The following is an 18,891-nucleotide window of genomic DNA, read 5'->3' as shown; positions in this document are numbered from 1 at the left end:
ACCAGCCGCAGCTGTCACTTGGGGGGTGAACCACCACAAAAGGAAGACCTTTCTCTCTGTCTCTGTCTCTCTCTCACTGTCCACTCTGCCTGTCAAAAAAAACAAAACAAAAAAAACCAAAACAAAACAAAACAAAAAAAAAAACAACCCACAGAGAGGGAAGGCCAGTGCTGTGGCATAGCAGGTAAAGATACCACCTACAGTGCCAGCATCCCATATGGGTGCCAGTTTGAGTTCCGGATGCCCCACTTCCAATCCAGCTCTCTGCTATGACCTCTGCTACAACTGCCATGTACTAGAGAATAAAGAGCCATGTAGAGACCCCAACAAGTCAGCCAGCATCAAATGCTAGACACACACCTGAGACACAGGCCTTCCCATGCCTCCAACTCTCAAAGAAACGCAGCTACACAATTGAGTCCAGGCAAAACTGACAAACGCACTATGCAACACACCCACTGAGGCAACTGTGAAAATTCTGTAGCAACTGTTAACTCAATAATAAGTTACAATAAAACTATCCCAATCACTTCTTTCTAGAAAAAGAACATATTATTTAAGTAAGGTAGGTTACTATACCGCTGGGAACACTTGTAAAAATATTAGTAGTAGAGTCAAGTATTTTAACTAACAAAAGAAAACACTATTATTTAAATTTACTAGGGACACTTATTTAGCTCAGTGGTTATGATGCTGCTTAGAACATCCACATCCCATATCAGGGTGCCTAGGTTTGACTCCTGTACTGCTCCCAAATCCAGGTTCCTGCTAATATTCACCCTGGAAGGTAGCAATAACAACTTAAGTACTTAGGTTTTGACTTCAGCTTATCTCATTCAAGGTTGCTCCAAGCCTTGAGGAATTAAACAGCAGACAACAGTGCATGCATTGTCTCTATGCCTTGCAAACAAATTAAATTTTTTCTATAAACTACCCATTACATGTTTTACCCTTCTTTCCTGATGAAGGGAAATGACAGTCTGAAACTTATGTTTCTAAGAATGAAATTTAAAATTCAATGTGTTTCTTTTTTCTTGACCCTAATTTATGATAGAGCCACAATAAAGCACAGACCTACATTAACAAAATGTTCACATCACTAACAGTTTGAGTTCAACTTAAAAATCTTTCCTTAACAGAACTATCTGACCAAATTTTCAATACAAACCGCTGCGAAGTGTTCTAGAGAAAAACCAGAATAACTATGCTAACAGGTGCTGGCGCTGTGACATAGCAGGTTAAAGTCCCAGCCTGCAGCGCCGGCATCCCACATGGGCACCAGCATAAGTCCCGGCAGCTCCACTTCTGATCCAGCTCTCTTTTGTGGCCTGGGAAAGCAATAGAAGATGGCCCAAATCCTTGGGCTCCTGCACCCACGTGGGAAACCTGGAAAAAGCTCCTGGTTCCTGGCTTCAGATCAGCTCAGCTATGGCCATTGTGGTCATCTGGGGAGTGAACCAGCGGAATGGAAGACCTCTCTCTGACTCTACTTCTCTCTGTAACTCTTTCAAATAAATAAAGCTTAAAAAATAACTTAGCTAAGAGTGATTTTTACAGATTTTTCTCATCAATGGTAACTATCTTCACATTCATTCCTAAGTGAGCAAGACTGCCAAACTAACTATAAACCGGCATTTCCAAACATTCAGAATACCTACGTTTTACATACCTCTATAGTAGGATGAGTATTATGCTTGTAAGCAGTATATAAGGGAAACTGAATCTGAAAAATTTTTGCTACACATAGTAAGAGTTTTTCCTTCTCATCTGTATTCCATAAACTAAAAGGATCAGAACTCTTTGAAGATTCCTCCTCAGTCAGATTACAAATTCTTGTAGAGTTCAATTTTTTTTCTATTGATTTTTGTCTGTCTATACTTCCTTCATTACACTCTCTATCTATATTCAGTGGTTCTTCTGCTTGATTACTCTCATCTTGCCACGTGGAATCTATGTTAATAGTAGTACAGTGTTTACAAAGCTGGTCCCGGAGCACTTGAACTTGGGCAATCACTAAGTTAATAAGTGCACACACTACTTGGTTAAAAATCTCCAAATGCTTATATTCCTTGAAGCAGCATAGACATTGCCTATAAGAGAAAAAAAATTCAATAAATAAAAAACTTCCTACAGAGACAACAATTACAATTTTTTATATATAAAAAAAAAAACAAGTAAGCAAACATTAAAATCTTTTTGTTTGAAAGCTTCAGTTTTTATTTCCCCTGTTCCACTGGGGTAACAGCATAGTAACATAAAAAGACAGCATCATACCAACAATTAAAACTTTAGTTAGAGTTAGGTCACCACCATGTTAGGTTTACAGCTACTGTTCTCAGTGTAATATATTTATCTGTTCTTCTACACAAGTAACTATTTGAGAACAAAAATCACAGCATATTTCCTTGCTTCTCCAGTGTTGAGTACTCAATGTATTAATAAGTATTAGGAAACTGACTGTAATAAATTCCCGTAATAGGAAAGCTATTTAATGCAAGGGCTTTATTTATTAATAAAATGGTTACATTTTAAAATTAATAATTTGCTTGATGGCTACCTGGAAGCGAGATGTACCAACCCTACTGACAAATCAAAAGTATTTGAGGACACCAAATATACACAAATAGTCTTCTGATTCAGTGAAAGATAAAACTAAATGATAAAAAAGTATTGCGGACAGTGTTGTAGCATAGGTTAAATCGCCACCTGCGATGCTGTCATCCCAAGTGGGCACTAGTTCAATTCCCAGCTGCTTCACTTCCAATCCAACTCCCTAATATGTCTGGGAAAGGAGTGGAGTATGGCCCAAGCCCCTGGAACCCTGCTCCTAGGTGTGAGATCCCAATGAAGCTCCTGGCTCCTGGCCTAGCTCCTGCTATTGCAGCCATTTTAGGGAAGATTTCCGCCCCGCCCCACAACTCAGCCTTTCAAACAAAATAAATCTTAAAAAAAAAAAAATTTTCACACAAATCTTAGATATGTCCAATTAGTAGCGTAACACATGAAGCATCATGGATAACGGAGTCTAGTGAATCAATCAATAAATAATACACAAATTAGTACCTGGTTTTAATATTATTTATAGCCAATGATGGATGACAGTTTATGTAAACATTACTTATAATTTGTAACTAGTATTATTAAAACAAATCAAAACATCTATACTGTAAGACAAAATAGATCACCAATTTCCCATATGACCATACAGAAATAATTTCCGTAGGTGTACTAAATTTGAAGTATGACCACAAATGCTTTGATATTCTGAATCATTTAAAAACTGAAGTCTTCCTTTCCTCCCCTTGTATGTGGATGGAACCTGCTTCTAATAAATAGAATATGGTGGAAATGACAACCTGTGACATCTGAGACGAGATCACAAAAAACATTGTCACAGAGGAAAATCCATAAATGGAAAGTTATTTATATGTTCTAAAGATGCAGGGTTTTAAGAACTGATTTTTACATAAAGAATACTCTTGACTGTTATAATGTTGTTAAGACTTTTCCACCAAAGAAAGACACTACCACTTCTGCCTGGCTCTCTTTGGATCACTCATTCTGGGGAAAGCCAGCTATCGTACTGTAACAACACTCAAGAAGCCAGCAAAGAACTGAGGCCTTCCTACTCCTACTATCCAGTACTAACTTGACAACCAAGGAGAGGGAGCCAACTTGGAAGCAGATCATCCAGTCCAACAGAAGCCTTTAGATGACTGCAACCTGGCCAACATCTTCAATGAAACTTCACTGGAAACTTGAGCCAGAACCCAGACACAACCAGCTAAACCACTCCCAAAATTCCTGACCAACTAAAATCTAAATAATAATACATATTGTTTTTAAGATACTACTTTTGGAACAATTTGTTACACAGTAATCAATAACTGATACATCACATCTGTTTTCTCAGTTGTAAAATCAAAAAGTCATGGGGCTGGTATTGTGGCGTGCCCATAAGAGACACCACCTGTGATGCCAGTATCCCATATGGGTGCCAGTTCATGTCCCGGCTGCTCCAGTTCCAATCCAGCTCCCTACTAATGGCCAAGAAAAAGTAGTAGAGGATGGACAAGTGTTTGGGCCCTTGCTTAGGACACATGGAAGAAAGTCCTGGCTTTGTCCTGGCCCAGTGCTGGCCTTTGGGACCATCTGGAGAGCGAACCGTCTCTCCCTGTTTCTCTGTAATTCTCACTTTCTGTGGGGAGCAAACCGGACTGGACTGAGTTACTGGAATTAAGACTTATTCTATGCATCTGCTCTCCCACAATATGGCGATGGGAGAGAAGTAAACAGCTTCCGCACAGCTGCCTCCAGTTCAGCTAATAAACTGTAGGACTTGCTCCTGATTGGAGGAGAGCAGCGTACTCGGCGTGTGGGCAGCCGAGTTAGGATTGGCGGAGGAGGACTATAAAGGAGGAGAGAGACGGCATGCACCAGGAACATCTAAGGGGAACATCTAGCTGAAGGAACACCTGTGCAGCCCCCCAGAGAACCGGCCGGCGGTGTGCCGCTCCCCTGCGGAAGTGGGGAATGTGGCCAGGGGGAACTGCCCTTCCACGGAGGTGGAAGGGATAGTAGCCAACCCGGGAAGAACCAGCAGCAAACCCGGGGAGGGCCGAGCAGACAGAAAGAACAGCGCAGGGTTCAGTGTTGCTCCTCCACGAAGAGGGGGAGCGACAACTTTCAAATAAATAAATAAGGGGCCAGAGCTGTGGCAGAGCAGGTAAAGCTGCTGCCTGCAGTGCAGGCATCCCATATGGGCGACGGTTCAAGTCCTGTCTGCTCCACTTCCGATCCACCTCTCTGCTATGGCCTGGGAAAGCAGTAGAAGATGGCCCAAGTCCTTGGGCCCCTCCACCCATGTGGGAGACCCTGAACAAACTCCTGGCTCCTGGCTTCCGATCGGTGCAACTCCAACCATTGCAGCCAACTGGGGAGTGAAACAGCGGATGGAAGACCTCTCTCTCTCTCTGCCTCTCCTTCTCTGTGTAACTCTGACTTTCGAATAAATAAATAAATCTTTAAAAATAAATGAATAAATCTTTAAACAAACCAATAATGACAAAAAAACCCTATCCCTCTTATCTCTGTCACTCTACCTTTCAAATAAATAAATCTTTTTAAAAAAATGAAAGGGTCATTAAGACCTCATACAGCTTTAAAATTCTGTGACATCACAAATTCTACAAGAAAAGTGAATATATTGTTCCTAGTTCTTCCGATTAGAAGCTTTAATGTTCATATAAGTCAGCTTCCAAGTGAGAAGTCATAAAAACGTCAGTGTCTTGGTGCCAACACTGTGGCACAGCAGGTTAAAGCCCATATGGGCTCCAGCTGTTCCTCTTCAGATTCAGCCTGGGATAGCAGTGGAAGTTGGCCCAAGTCCTTGGGCCCCTGCGCCCAAGTAGGAGACCTGAAAGAAGCTCCTGGCTCCTGGCTTCGGATCAGCGCAGCTCCGGCCGCTGCGGCCAATTGGGGAGTGAACCAGCGGATGGAAGATCTCTCTCTCTCTGTAACTCTTTCAAATAAATAAAATAAATCGTTAAACATAAATAAAGAAGCTTGGATATTTTTTAAAATAGGGGAAAAATAAAATACATATTTTGAAAAATTACTAGAAATGGGCATAAAACTACTTGGTAGCTGACTAGGAAACTAATCTTCAAAGATAAAAACAGAGGCAAGTGTTTGGTACAGTGGTTAAGACACTACTTGGGATGCGCTCAAGTACATAAATAAAATCTTAAAAAAAATAAAAACAAAACAGATGTCTCCAAAGGCATAGATGAATCACATGGAATAAAAATAGGAGGACTAAATGAAAGGTACAACTAAAATCTGCAGATTTCTATCCAAGAGATCCAGGATTCTATTCCTACTTCACTCAAGAAAGTTTTTTCTGCATGTAAAATGGAACACCAGATACCAAAGCAAACAGCATGATTAAAAAACTGAGAGCCAGGGCCGGCTTGGTGGAGTAGCAGGTAAAGCCACCACCTGTGATGCTGGTATCCCATACGGGTGCCAATTCAAGTCCTAGTTGCTCCGCTTCCTATACAGGTCCCTGCTAATGTGCCTGGAAAAGTTGCAGACGATGATCCAAATCCTTGGGCCCCTGCCACCTATGTGGGAGACTTGGAAGAAGCTCTGGCTTATGATTAGCTCAACTTCAGCTACGGCAGCCATTTGGGGAGTGATCCAGCAGATGGAAGATCTCTCTCTATGACCCTGCCTTTTAAATAAATAAATAAATAAATCTTAATAATAAAAAAAGAAAGAAACTGAAAGCCACAGAACTACAGAACTTTAATTATGACTGGTAAACCTCCTTCTAAGTAACCTCCTCTGTCCAAGACCTAGATTAACACAGCTCAGGGTAAAGATTGAAAAATAGTTTTCTTAAAATATCAACAGTCCAAGAGAAAAGCACACTTATCCCCAGTAAGAAAGCCTACTCACCATTTTACTATCACACAGTACAGGCTAACATTTGAGATGTTCTATGCACATAGCACTTAGGTTCACTCTCTACCACCTCTCTCTTAAACATGAAAGGATAGACAAGAATAGTATGATCCTCAAGAAACACCTTCATCACCAAAGGCAAATAAAAACTCAGAATTTAAACTAGAGTTCTTTAATCTACATAAATATACATTATATATAAATTTTGTAAAATACAAGATTTACAATTTAAAAATAGAAGCACACAATTTGTAAAATTCAACAGAAATCCAGAAGGTAATAATTAAGTTATCTTCCAAAAAGTAGAACACAGACTGTTAATAAAAAAGAAAAGGACATAATCAACAAAGAAGATAAAATAGCTAACAAATAAAGAGTTATAGGAAGACTGAATAGAAATTGTGGAAGTGAGAAAATGAGGAAATAAAAATTTTCAAAACTGAAAGGCCCACCAAAAATAACTTTCATCATGAAATTTTTAAAGCTGAGGAGGGATAAAAATCCTAAAAGCTATCAGAATAAGAGCAACCAGGGGAGCTGGCGCTGTGGTACAGCAGGTTAAAGCCGCAGTCTTTAGCGTCGGTTCAAGTCCCGGCTGCTCCACTTTCGATCCAGCTCTCTGCTATGGCCTGGGAAAACAGTGGAAGATGGCCCAAGTGGATGGGGCTTCTGCACCCGCGTGGGAGACCCAGAGGAAGTACCAGGCTCCTGGCTTCAGATCAGCTCAGCTCCAGCCGTTGCAGCCATTTGGGGAGTGAACCAGCAGATGGAGGACCTTCTTCTGTTTCTCCTTCTCACTGTGTATTACTTTACCTCTCAAAGAAATAAATAAAATCTTTTTTTTTAAAGAGCAACCAGGAAAACCTCAGGAATAAAAATAGTGAATACTTCTCCAAAGCAATATTAGAATCTAAAATAGAATGTAGAATTTCACATTTCTCTAGGAAAGTATTTTCCACTTAACTTCTGGATCCAACAAAAACAATAGGCCTAAGAGTAAAAAAAGACATTTTAGATCTGAAAGGTCCAAAAAACATTTGTCTCCCATGTATCCTTTCTCAGAAAAGACACCTTCCTAACAAAACAAGTGAAACAAGAAAAATGACAAAAAGGAATTCAGGAACTTGCAGATCTAATAGAAGAGAAAAGTAAAGGGAATTTCAATGGTGAAATCTGAAGGAAAAACAGCCGTTTAATAACCCAAGGGAGAAATCAATACAAACCGAGGCAGGAGGTTAAAGACCAAATGAGACTTAAGAAAGTCACTGAGTAACGCCATAAAAACTAGTAATAGGGGCTGGCGCTGTGGCATAGTGGGTGAAGCTGCCACCTGCAGTGCCCAAATCCCATATGGGCACCGGTTCGAGACCTGGCTGCTCCACTTCTGATCCACCTCTGTACCATGGCCTAGGAAAACACTAGAAGATGGCCTAACTACTTGGGCCCCTGGGAAGACTGGTAGGGGGCCCCTGGCTTCAAATCGGCACAGCTCCGGTCATTGCGGCCAACTGGGGAGTGAACCAGCAGATGGAAGACCTCCTTCTCTGTAACTATGACGTTCAAATAAATAAATAAATCTTTAAAAAAATTAATAAAAAGAATTGGAGAATTCACAACAGTGATCCATACATTACAATTCTGTCACAAGAAACACAAGTCAGTAGACATGAAACAAACCACACAATCATCTTTTTTGCTTGTCCCTAAGTGGTATTTTTATTTTTAGAAATATTCAAATACTGATGTAACTATACTGAAAGGATGAGGATGAATAAATCTTCATTTATCATAAAAGTTCATACCTTATGCCCAAAATTGATAAACAAAGCAACATCAGCACAATAACATTATTTCAGAACATGCAGGTTATTACCAAAATCAATACCCTAAAAGAGTTGAAAATAAAAAGGGAGCTGCAGGCCGGCACCGCGGCTCAATAGGCTAATCCTCCGCCTGTGGCCCTGGCACCCCAGGTTCTAGTCCCGGTCGGAGCACCGGATTCTGTCCCGGTTGCTCCTCTTCCTGTCCAGCTCTCTGCTGTGGCCTGGGAAGGCAGTGGAGGATGGCCCAAGTCCTTGGGCTCTGCACCCGCATGGGAGATCAGGAGAGGCACCTGGCTCCTGCCTTCGGATCAGTGCGGTGCACCGGCCACAGCGGCCATTAGGGGGTGAACCAACAGAAAAGGAAGACCTTTCTCTGTCTCTCTCTCACTGTCCAGTCTGCCTGTCCAAAAGAAAAAAAAAAAGGGAGCTGCAGAGACAGGAGAAAAAAGAACCTACCAGTGAAAGTGAAATTACTTCCAAGCAGGTTTCTAAAATTCCAACTATCAGAACATCCCATATAGGCACCAGTTTGAGTGCCAGTTGTTTCACTTCTGATCCAGCTCCCTGATAACAGCCTAAGAAAGCAGCAGAATATGGCCCAGGGGCTTAGGCCCCTACACCCACATGGGAGACAAATATGAAGATCCTGTCTCCTGGCTTCCACCTGGTCCAGCCCTGACTGTTGTGGGCATCTGGGAAGTGAACCAGTAGATGGAAGATCTATCTCTCTGCCTATCTCTCTCTCTGTAACTCTGCCTTTCAAATAAATTTTTTTTTTTTTTTACAAGCAGAGTGGACAGTGAGAGAGACAGAGAGAAAGGTCTTCCTTTGCCGTTGGTTCACCCTCCAATGGCCGCCGCGGCCGGTGCGCTGGGCTGGCGCACGGCGCTGATCCAAAGGCAGGAGCCAGATGCTTCTCCTGGTCTCCCATGGGGTGCAGGGCCCAAGCACTTGGGACATCCTCCACTGCACTCCCGGGCCATAGCAGAGAGCTGGCCTGGTCGAGGGGCAACCAGGACAGAATCCGGCACCCCGACGGGGACTAGAACCCGGTGTGCCGGCACCGCTAGGTGGAGGATTAGCCTAGTGAGCCGCGGCGCCGGCCATAAATAAATCTTTAAAAAAAAAAAAAATCAATATTTTCACCTCTGTGTTATTTCCATGAGGGGCTCTTCAAAAAGTTCATGGAAAATGCATATTTGAAAACCCTGCAGATTCCAAAAACTTTCTACACAAAAGTGATCTTTCAATTTCATCATTACCCAAACAGAATTACATGTTGCCCAACTAAGTGGCATGTGTTTACATTTAAAAATATTTAACAATAAAAATTTCTGAATGCCTAGCACAAAAGGTAGTTTCAATTAAAAACAAACAGTAAACACTCATGAAGAACCTACAGATAAAACGAAATTATTTCCAAGCTGGGTTCTAGAATTCCAACTGTCTAGATATACTCCAGTGGGTCTAACATCATTTTACCTATCCTGCTACTCATGAAAGCATGAAACAACTATGAATTAACTCTTTTCCATCTTGGCAAAAAGTATTTTATAAGCTAACTCCTCAAAAGCACTACTTTAAACAGTGGTCAGTCAATATCCAAATCCTAATGCTCAAATTTTTTTCTTACTATCATTTATTTTTGAATGATCCAAAATTATACATATTTATGGGGTACAATGTGATGTTTTGATTTAAGTATACACTGTGGAATGATCAAGTCAGAGTAGCATATCCATTACTTCAAACATTTATCTTATGTGCTTTAAACATTAAAAAAGTCCTCTCTTCTAGCTATTATGAAATATGTAATATATTATTAACTATAGTCATCCCACTGTGCAAATGAACAGCGGAACCAATTTCTTGATGCTAAAAAAGGGAGAGCTGTAAAGAGACGAACAATTCTTTAATCTATTCAAAAGCAATAGCTTCCAAAACTGTTCTAATAAGTAAAGCTTATCGAAACAATTAAAAGTAAAATTAATAGCTTTAAACATTAAGCACAGATGGCAGGTAAAAAGATAGTATTTTTCAGCCTAAAAGATCTGACACAATTTCACACTGAATGGCATCCAGAGTTCTTACAGAAGAAAAATCTTGAAATAAAGTTAAAAAACAGACAGGTAGGAGACACCAAGGAATTCTGAATGCTTGCTAAAGTATGTGTAACTTACAAGATAAAAACCTAAGACTATTTTGCAATCAGCTTATGGACAGGTGTTTGGCCCAGTGGTTAACAGGTCACTTGGGATGTCCACATCCCATATTGGAGTGCCTAAGTTGAAGTTCCAGCTTCCAGGTAACGCATATCCGAACAGGGAGCAAGTGATGGTTCAAGTAATTGGGTCCCTAACACCCATGTGTGAGACCCAGACATAGTTCCTCACTCCCAGCTTCAGCCTGGCCCAGACCCGGCTGTCCCAGGCATTTGGAGAATAAAGCAAAAATTAAAAAAAAAAAGTAATTTTTTTTCAAAAAGTCAATAAACTACAGTAACATTTCCAACTTAAAGGATACGCTGTAGTTCACGTGCATCTGTCATAATCCCTATTCCTTTCATACTTTAATGTACTTTCCCTATTTCTATTATTATTCAACTTATTCTTTCACTCCTCCATTCTCTGAATCATTTTCCACATACTCTATTACAATTTACTAAGATGATCAAAATAATGAATTCCTGCAAAGCCAACCTACATAAGTAACTTCCCTGATATAACAGACACAAAAAATGAGTGGCAACAATGACTACTATATAGCAGTTAAAAATCATGGCACGAACACTTATTTAATGACATGAAGCAATATTACATGAAAAAGTCAGATGATAAAAATCACAGTTCCGGGGCCAGCGCCGAGGCTCACTTGGCTAATCCTCCGCCTGCAGTGCCGGCATCCCACATGGGCGCCAGGTTCTAGTCCCGGTTGCCCCTCTTCCAGTCCAGCTCTCTGCTCTGGCCCGGGAGGGCAGTGGAGGATGGCCCAAGTGCTTGGGCCCCTGCACCTACATGGGAGATCAGGAAGAAGCACCTGGCTCCTGGCTTCGGATCGGCACAGCACCGTCCATAGCAGCCATCTGGGGGAGTTAACCTACAGAAGGAAGAGCTTTCTCTCTCTCTCTATCTCTACAACTCTACCTGTCAAATAAAAAAAAAAATCACAGTTCCAAAATCTTAAACTATAATTATTCACAATCTCACACCAAAGAGTTACACAAAAAGGTATCAGTAGTTACTGGAGTGGGGAGGGTGTCAGTATATTAATTTTTAACTAATCTTCTGAAAGCTCTTTTTCCCATAAATTTGAAATATATGTAACGCTTGTATATTCTCATCAACACAATGTTTTAAGTAACAAAGTAACATTTATCTAATAGTCTCATCAGTACACTAGAATGAAGAATTATTTTCAACTGATAATCTTATGTAAATTATAACACTTCTATGAAAAAATTTTCAAAAAACATTTTGAGGTCTGGCAGTTAAGATACTGATGCCCAAGATCAGAGTGCCTGGGTTTGATAACTGTTTCCAGCTTCCTACACAAACAGACTCCGGGATGCAGTGATAGTAACTGAGTTCCTGCTGCCCACTTGGGAGACCTGACTGCACTCCCAGCTCCTGTCCCAGCAGTTGCTGCCATTTAGGAAGTGAAATCAGAAGATAAGAGTACTTTTGGGCTCTTGTTCTCTGTCTCCAAGTAAGTAATCTAAATTTTTTAAAAAACTGAGAAACTTTATAAAAAAAAAGGTTGTGGTTCAATAGCACACTAAGTTACACTTATGGACTCCCAGGTCCATGGGCCTCAAGTGCCCCTTTTGTAGAGTAACTGTGCTCCATTAATAGCTGCTTACCCCTACAAGAATCCTAACAGCCTAGACTATTTTCTGATGCCCAGGGAATTACTTAGGGGTCAAGGGCATGAAAAGTAGGCAAACTTGTTACTCAATGTGATCCAACTAGATATTCTATTTTCACCTCTTCTCCTTTCTATCAGCATGAACAATTAATACAGTAATATTCCACTTTTATAACAACCACCTAAAAATTGTTCATACTGACATATGAACAGAATCATAAACATTACAAATTGTGTTGTCCAGTTTGGTCCTTCGTGCTTTGGTTTATATACCCTGAGTTTTTATTTCATTTTCCAAATAAACTTTAATTTAAAAACACATTAATTGAAGTTCTTTTTTCAAATACTACACTAAGCACAATCTCAGATAGTAGCAACTTTATCATTCTAACTTCACAAATGAGGAAATTAGAGTTTATACTACCTAATTATTTCATGATCATCCAATCCATGTGATGCAGCAGATACCCAGACCTTTCTGGGCCAAAGACACATTGTTAATGACTACACCCCAGGGAAATATGACAAAGCAGAAGCTCTCAATAGTTTGGGTCAAACACTGAGATATTCTGATGAAATCTGTGAATTATTGCCTATAACTATTCACGACAAAATTCCCTTTGTAATTTATTCCCACTTAGAGATTCCAGGTTAAAATTACCTAATATGGGGGCATTAACAATATGCATTTAGAATAAAAATAGTCTAGGAATGGAGAAAATATAACTCCTGGCCGGCGCCGCGGCTCACTAGGCTAATCCTCCGCCTAGCGGCGCCGGCACACCGGGTTCTAGTCCCGGTCGGGGCACCGGATTCTGTCCCGGTTGCCCCTCTTCCAGGCCAGCCCTCTGCTGTGGCCCGGGAGTGCAGTGGAGGATGGCCCAGGTGCTTGGGCCCTGCACCCCATGGGAGACCAGGAAAAGCACCTGGCTCCTGGCTCCTGCCATCGGATCAGCGCGGTGCGCCGGCCGCATCGCGCTGGCCGCGGCGGCCATTGGAGGGTGAACCAATGGCAAAGGAAGACCTTTCTCTCTGTCTCTCTCTCTCTCACTGTCCACTCTGCCTGTCAAAAAAAAAAAAAAAAAAAAAAAAAAAAATATAACTCCTACCTCAGCTCCATGAGTAACTAGTGGTCAGACTTCAGGAAGATTATTTTATTTCTCTGGGTTTTATTTAGTGGCACATCAATAGATGATGAAAATAGAAGTGTAGGTTTTCTCTACTGTAACCTTTTGCCACATAGCTGTACTTATGATAAATACATTTAAAACTATGGGGCAGGCATCTGGCCCAACAGTTAAAACACTGCCTGGGAAGCCCACATCCCATTTCAGAATGCTGGTTCAAGTCCTGGCTTCTTCGTGTCCAATTCCAGTTTCCTGCTAATTTGCATCCCAAAAGGCAGCAGATGACATGTTCAAAGCGTTGGGTCCTTGCTACCAACATGGGACACCTGGATTGAGTTCTAGGCTCAGGGCTTCAGCCAGGCCCAGCCCTAGCTGTTGTGTGCATTTGGAGAGAACCATCAGATGGAAGATCTCTGTCTGCCAGACTCTGTCTTTCTCTCTCTCTCTCTCTGCTTTTCATATAAAATGAAAATAAAAAATTGTAGAAACTAGAACTCAAATGCAGTATTTTCCAACAAATCATTTTAACAACTAACATAATATTTTGAAATATAATTTTTTTCTGCCAAGGGCCACTTGGATATTTATTAACATCATTCACAGGACATACACAATTAAAAAAAAAATTTTTTTTTTTTAATTTATTTGAAAATAGTTACAGAGGAAGAGAGAGAGAGGGAGAGAGGTCTTGCATCCACTGGTTCACTCCCCAGGTGACAGCAACGACTGGAGCTGCACCAATCCAAAGCCAGGAGCCAGGAGCTTCTTCCCAGTCTCCCACACGGGTGCGTGGGCCCAAGCACTTGGGCCATCTTCTACTGCTTTCCCAGGCCATAGCAGAGAGCTGGATCGGAAGCAGAGCGGTCAGGACTCAAGCTGGCACCCATATGGGATGCCGGTACTGCAGGCAGCAGCTTTACCTGCTACACCACAGCACTGGCCTCATACAAAATTATCAACTTAAAAATTAGCCTACTAGGGGCCAGCACTATGACATAGTAGGTTAAGCCTTTGCCTGCAGTGCCAGCATCCCATGTGAGTTCCAGTTCGAGTTCCTGCTGCTCCACTTCCTACCCAGCTCCCTGCTAATGGCCTAGGGAAGCAGTCAAAAATGGCCCAAGTGCTTGGACTCCTGTACCTACGTGGGAAACCCAGAAGTTGTTCCTGGCTTCAGATCAGCCCAGCTCCGGCTATTGTGGCCATTTGGGGAATGAACCAACGAACAGAAGACCTTTCTGTCTCTCCCTCTCTGTGTAACTCTGCCTCTCAAATAAATAAATCTTTAAAAAAAAAAAAATTTACCCTGCTATAGATTTACTGAGTTTGGGTCCTGCCTATGGATGCCCTCTGAAGAACCAGACCAAATGATTTCATAGGCCTTATATGGGTCAGATGTTCACTACCCAGACCTAGTTCATCTGTAAAATAAAAGGAGCAACAACCACTGATTAACTTAGTGAAAAGAAATTCAGCTTGTTGAAACTGGAAAAGAGAGGCAAAAAATAATAAGAAAGCAGTTTTAAATAATTAAAACCTACAAACTCTTCTGGACAAATAGAAGAAAAAATTTTTTGGAAAAGATTAATACTGTAGAAAAATACTTGAAATTTAACCATTCTGCTAAACTTTATGAACACGTAGATGTATGTCTCATAATATCATTCCATTTAATGTTAATTGATCACTGTATACAATGCTTCAAACATTCTCACCCATAAAGATTTCAGAAAACTAAGAAATTTAAATTGGACAGGCAAAAAAGTGAAAAGAATTACCAGTCATGATCTACTAAAATCATGTTCAGGGATGGGTTCCATAAATCCTTTTTGTAATATTTGATTATATTAACAACTGAGATTCCTTAGGTTTTATTCATCATGTTCTTAATATACACATTATTCAGAAATAATATAATACAAATGTATATAATTATTTTAGAAACTGAGCAAACGTCAACTGGTTTCACAGCATCAGCAATCATAATACTTTTTTTAAAAAAGCATTAAGTAGGACTGGAGCTATGACGTAGTAGGTTAAGCCTCCATCTGTGGTGCTGCATTCCCATATGGGCACCAGTTCGAATTCTAGCTGTTGCACTTCCAATCTAGCTCCCAGCTAATGGCCTGGGAAAACAGTGGAAGATGGCCGAAGTGCTTGGGCCCCTGCACCTGCATGGGAGACCCAGAGGAAGCTCCTGGCTCCTGGCTTCGGATCAGCCCACTCTGGCCACTGTGGCCATTTGGGGAATGAACCAGCAAATGAAGGACCTCTTTCTCTGTCTCACCCTCTCTTTGTCCATAATTCTGCCTTTCAAATACATAAATAAATCTTTAAAAAATAAATAAAAAAGCATGTTTGTTATAAGCCTTTGGCCATGTGACAAAACTTCTTTACTCTCTAAAAATAATTTTTTTCACAATTCTAGTCCCTCTCAAATTCTTAAATAATGATGGAGAACCAATCTTTATGTTGCTGTTTTGAAAACAGAACAATGTGGGGCCCAGGTGCTGTGGCAACAGCAGGGTAAGCTACCACCTGCAATGTCAACATCCCATATGGGTGCCAGATGGAGTCCTGGCTGCTCTACTTCTGATCCAGAGCCCTACTAATGCACCTGGGAAAGCCCAAGTCCCTACGACCCTGCATCCAAATGGAAGGCCTAGATGAAGCTCCTGGCTCTTAGCCTCAGCCTGGCCCAGCCCTGGCCATTGCGACCATTTGGGAAGTGAACCAGCAGATGGAGGCTCTCTTCACCCTCATCAACCCCCCGGTGTAATCTGATTTTCAAATAAAATAAATAAATCTTAAAAAAAGAACCAGAACTATGATCAGCCTCTTCAGTAAGGAGGAAAGAAGATTTAATATTGATCAACTGTCACTTTTTAAAATACCTCTCCAGCTTTTTAAATGTTTTTGTGTATTAATTTGTAAGGCAGAGAAAAAGAGAGCTCCCATAAGATGGTTAACTCCCCTAAATGCCCAAAATAGTGGCCAGGAACTAGGAACAATGAAGGTAGGAACAATGAAGGTCTCACAAATGTGTTGCAAGAACCCAATTATTTAAGCCATTGCTCCTACCTCACGAAATTTACATTAGCAGGAAGCTGGAGTCAGGAACCAGAGACCAGTATCAATCCCAGATGCTCTGATAGGGGATACAAGCAGGGTTCTTTTTTTTTTTTTTTTTTTTTTTTTTGACAGGCAGAGTGGACAGTGAGAGAGAGAGACAGAGAGAAAGGTCTTCCTTTGCCGTTGGTTCACCCTCCAATGGCCGCCGCTGCAGCCGGCGCACCGCGCTGATCCTGGCAGGAGCCAGGAGCCAGGTGCTTTTCCTGGTCTCCCATGGGGTGCAGGGCCCAAGCACCTGGGCCATCCTCCACTGCACTCCCTGGCCATAGCAGAGAGCTGGCCTGGAAGAGGGGCAACCGGGACAGAATCCGGCGCCCCAACTGGGACTAGAACCCGGTGTGCCGGCGCCGCAAGGTGGAGGATTAGCCTATTGAGCCACGGCGCCGGCTAAGCAGGGTTCTTAATCAGTGTTTCAGCTGCTAGGCCAAATATCAGCTGCTGACAATCATCTAATGATAAAGGCATCCAATTCAAAATCCTAAAGGAAAATTTCATCATAAACAATGCAATATAAAAAACAGCTCACAAGGATGCATACCTCTGTGTCCAGGAATTGATATAAGCAAATATTTTGAGAGTATGTTCTTTTCGGAGCTGTAGTCCATCACCACCTTCTATATCTGATACTGAAATGAAGCACAAATAAGGAATTTTTGAAATTATGAAAAATGCTAAACCAATATTAAATTCAAACTTTAAAATAAAACTTGGACTTGCATTTCAGATATTTTCTTTGGTGAAAGCAAAGAATTCTTTAATTACTGACTAATTTGAGTTTAAGAACAGATTTTTGACAGATGGAATGTGGAGAATACACTTCACCAGTTATTCTGGTATTATCCCTTAACTCCACATCCACCCTCTGTTTTGTGCTTTGTGATGCTGACACTTGGGCCTGGAGAGCTACATTCTTCATTTCTAGCTGACTTCCAGAGCTGATAAGGAAGACCAGAAGGCAGGAGAAAAGAGATCAAGGACTAGTTAACCTGTCGTATCTGAAATCTTGACCCTCAGCAAAGATTCTAGCCTCCAGCTTCTCTTAGCATTCCAAAAACCAGTCTTATGGCATCCCTCTAAAGAGGTACTAGCAGCAGTCAGTCAAGATCCTTTCCCTGAAATCTTTGCTTCCTGCACAGGGCCCTCCTTTATGATACTAGATTCCAAAAATGTTTGTCCTTTGTTTTGCTAGCCTTAGGGAAGATCAGCTGCGTCCCCACTTATCATAATCTCTGATTTTCCTTGACCTCTCTTATCTTTATAAATACCGAACCTATGTATAATCACTCCATTTTGTGAAGTTCCCTCTTCAATTTCCTGATTGTACTCTAACATACTGGCATTTCATATGCAATATGTCACTATGAAAGGAATGTGAAGTCAGAGAAACTGTATAAACATAATTTGGTTAATGGTCAAAATGAGCCTTCTATTACAGAATGCTTAATTATACAAGATTAGGGTTCAGCACATTTTTCTGTAAAGGTAGAGAAAGAAAATACTTTAGGCTTTGCAGGCCATATAGTCTGTCCAACTATACAACTCTTCACCGTTTCATGAAAGTAAATGCAGATATAAGTAAATGGGCAAGGCCATGTTAAAACAAACAGCTGGTTAGATATGGCTCACAGGCTAAACAAAAGCCAACAAGATAATATAACCCAACATTCAAATCTCCACCATGTCCAGAAGTCATTTATGCATTTACATTTTTTTCCTTTTTTAAAGATTTTATTTATTTGAAAGGCAGAGTTGCAGAGCGAGAGAGAGAGAGACAGAATCTTCCATCCACTGGTTCACTCCTCAAATGGCCACAATAGCCGGAGCTGGGCTGATCGGATGCCAGGAGCCATTGTGGTCATCAGGGGAGTGAACCAATAAATGGAAGATATATCTCTTTCTCTCTCACCCTAACTCTGCCTTTCAAGTAAATAAGTAAATCTTTCACAAAAAGGTAAGAAGGAAGAGAGAGAGAACAGGCCGAAGTACATGCCAAACAAAATACCAGGATTTTAGGAACTAAATCACACCACCAACCATCAGGGAGAAGAGAAGACCCTGACAACAAAAAACTAGCAACCTAGACAGAGTAAGATACAGTAGGAAGGGAGCCGGCGCTGTGGTGCAGCAGGTTAATGCCTCAGGCATCCCATATGGGCGCCAGGTTCTAGTCCCAGCTGCTCCACTTCCGATCCAGCTCTCTGCTGTGGCCTGGCAAAGCAATACAAGATGGAACAAGTCCTTGGGCCCCTGCATCTGCGAGGGAGACCCGGAAGAAGCTCCTGGCTCCTGGCTGCAGATCAGCGCAGCTCTGGCTGTTGTGGCCAGTTGGGGAAAGAACCAGCGGATGGAAGATCCCTCTTCCTCTCCCTCTCCCTCTCTTTGCCTCTCCTTTCTCTGTGTACTCTGACTTTCAAATAAATAAATCTTAAAGATACAATAGGAGAATGAGATGAGGTACCTACTAAAAATAAGCCCCTAGA

The 18,891-nt window shown here is 41.4% G+C and overlaps 1 protein-coding gene across 9 annotated transcripts in view; it reads right to left on the bottom strand.

Moving 5' to 3' along the window:
- USP34 (ubiquitin specific peptidase 34) overlaps window positions 1–18,891 on the bottom strand; it is a 235,198-nt gene that overhangs the window by 191,302 nt on the left and 25,005 nt on the right. For 7 of the 9 annotated variants that reach the window (XR_011386628.1, XM_051838286.2, XM_051838305.2 and 4 more), the window contains exons 2-3: window positions 16,950–17,037; window positions 1,670–2,090 (exon numbers count right to left, since the gene is read on the bottom strand). Coding sequence is in view for 5 of the 9 variants with exons in the window: in XM_051838286.2 (XP_051694246.1) it covers window positions 1,670–2,090; window positions 16,950–17,037 (509 nt within the window). In the remaining 4 variants the exon portion in view is untranslated. The remainder of the gene's footprint in view (window positions 1–1,669; window positions 2,091–16,949; window positions 17,038–18,891) is intronic. The other 2 variants (XM_051838326.2, XM_070069080.1) reach the window with 1 other exon arrangement.

Source organism: Oryctolagus cuniculus, chromosome 2 (genome assembly GCF_964237555.1).
Source record: "Oryctolagus cuniculus chromosome 2, mOryCun1.1, whole genome shotgun sequence".
Lineage (NCBI taxonomy): Eukaryota > Metazoa > Chordata > Mammalia > Lagomorpha > Leporidae > Oryctolagus > Oryctolagus cuniculus.
The sequence above is the reverse complement of the archived record's forward strand: the minus strand, read 5'-3'. Positions and strand labels throughout refer to the sequence as shown.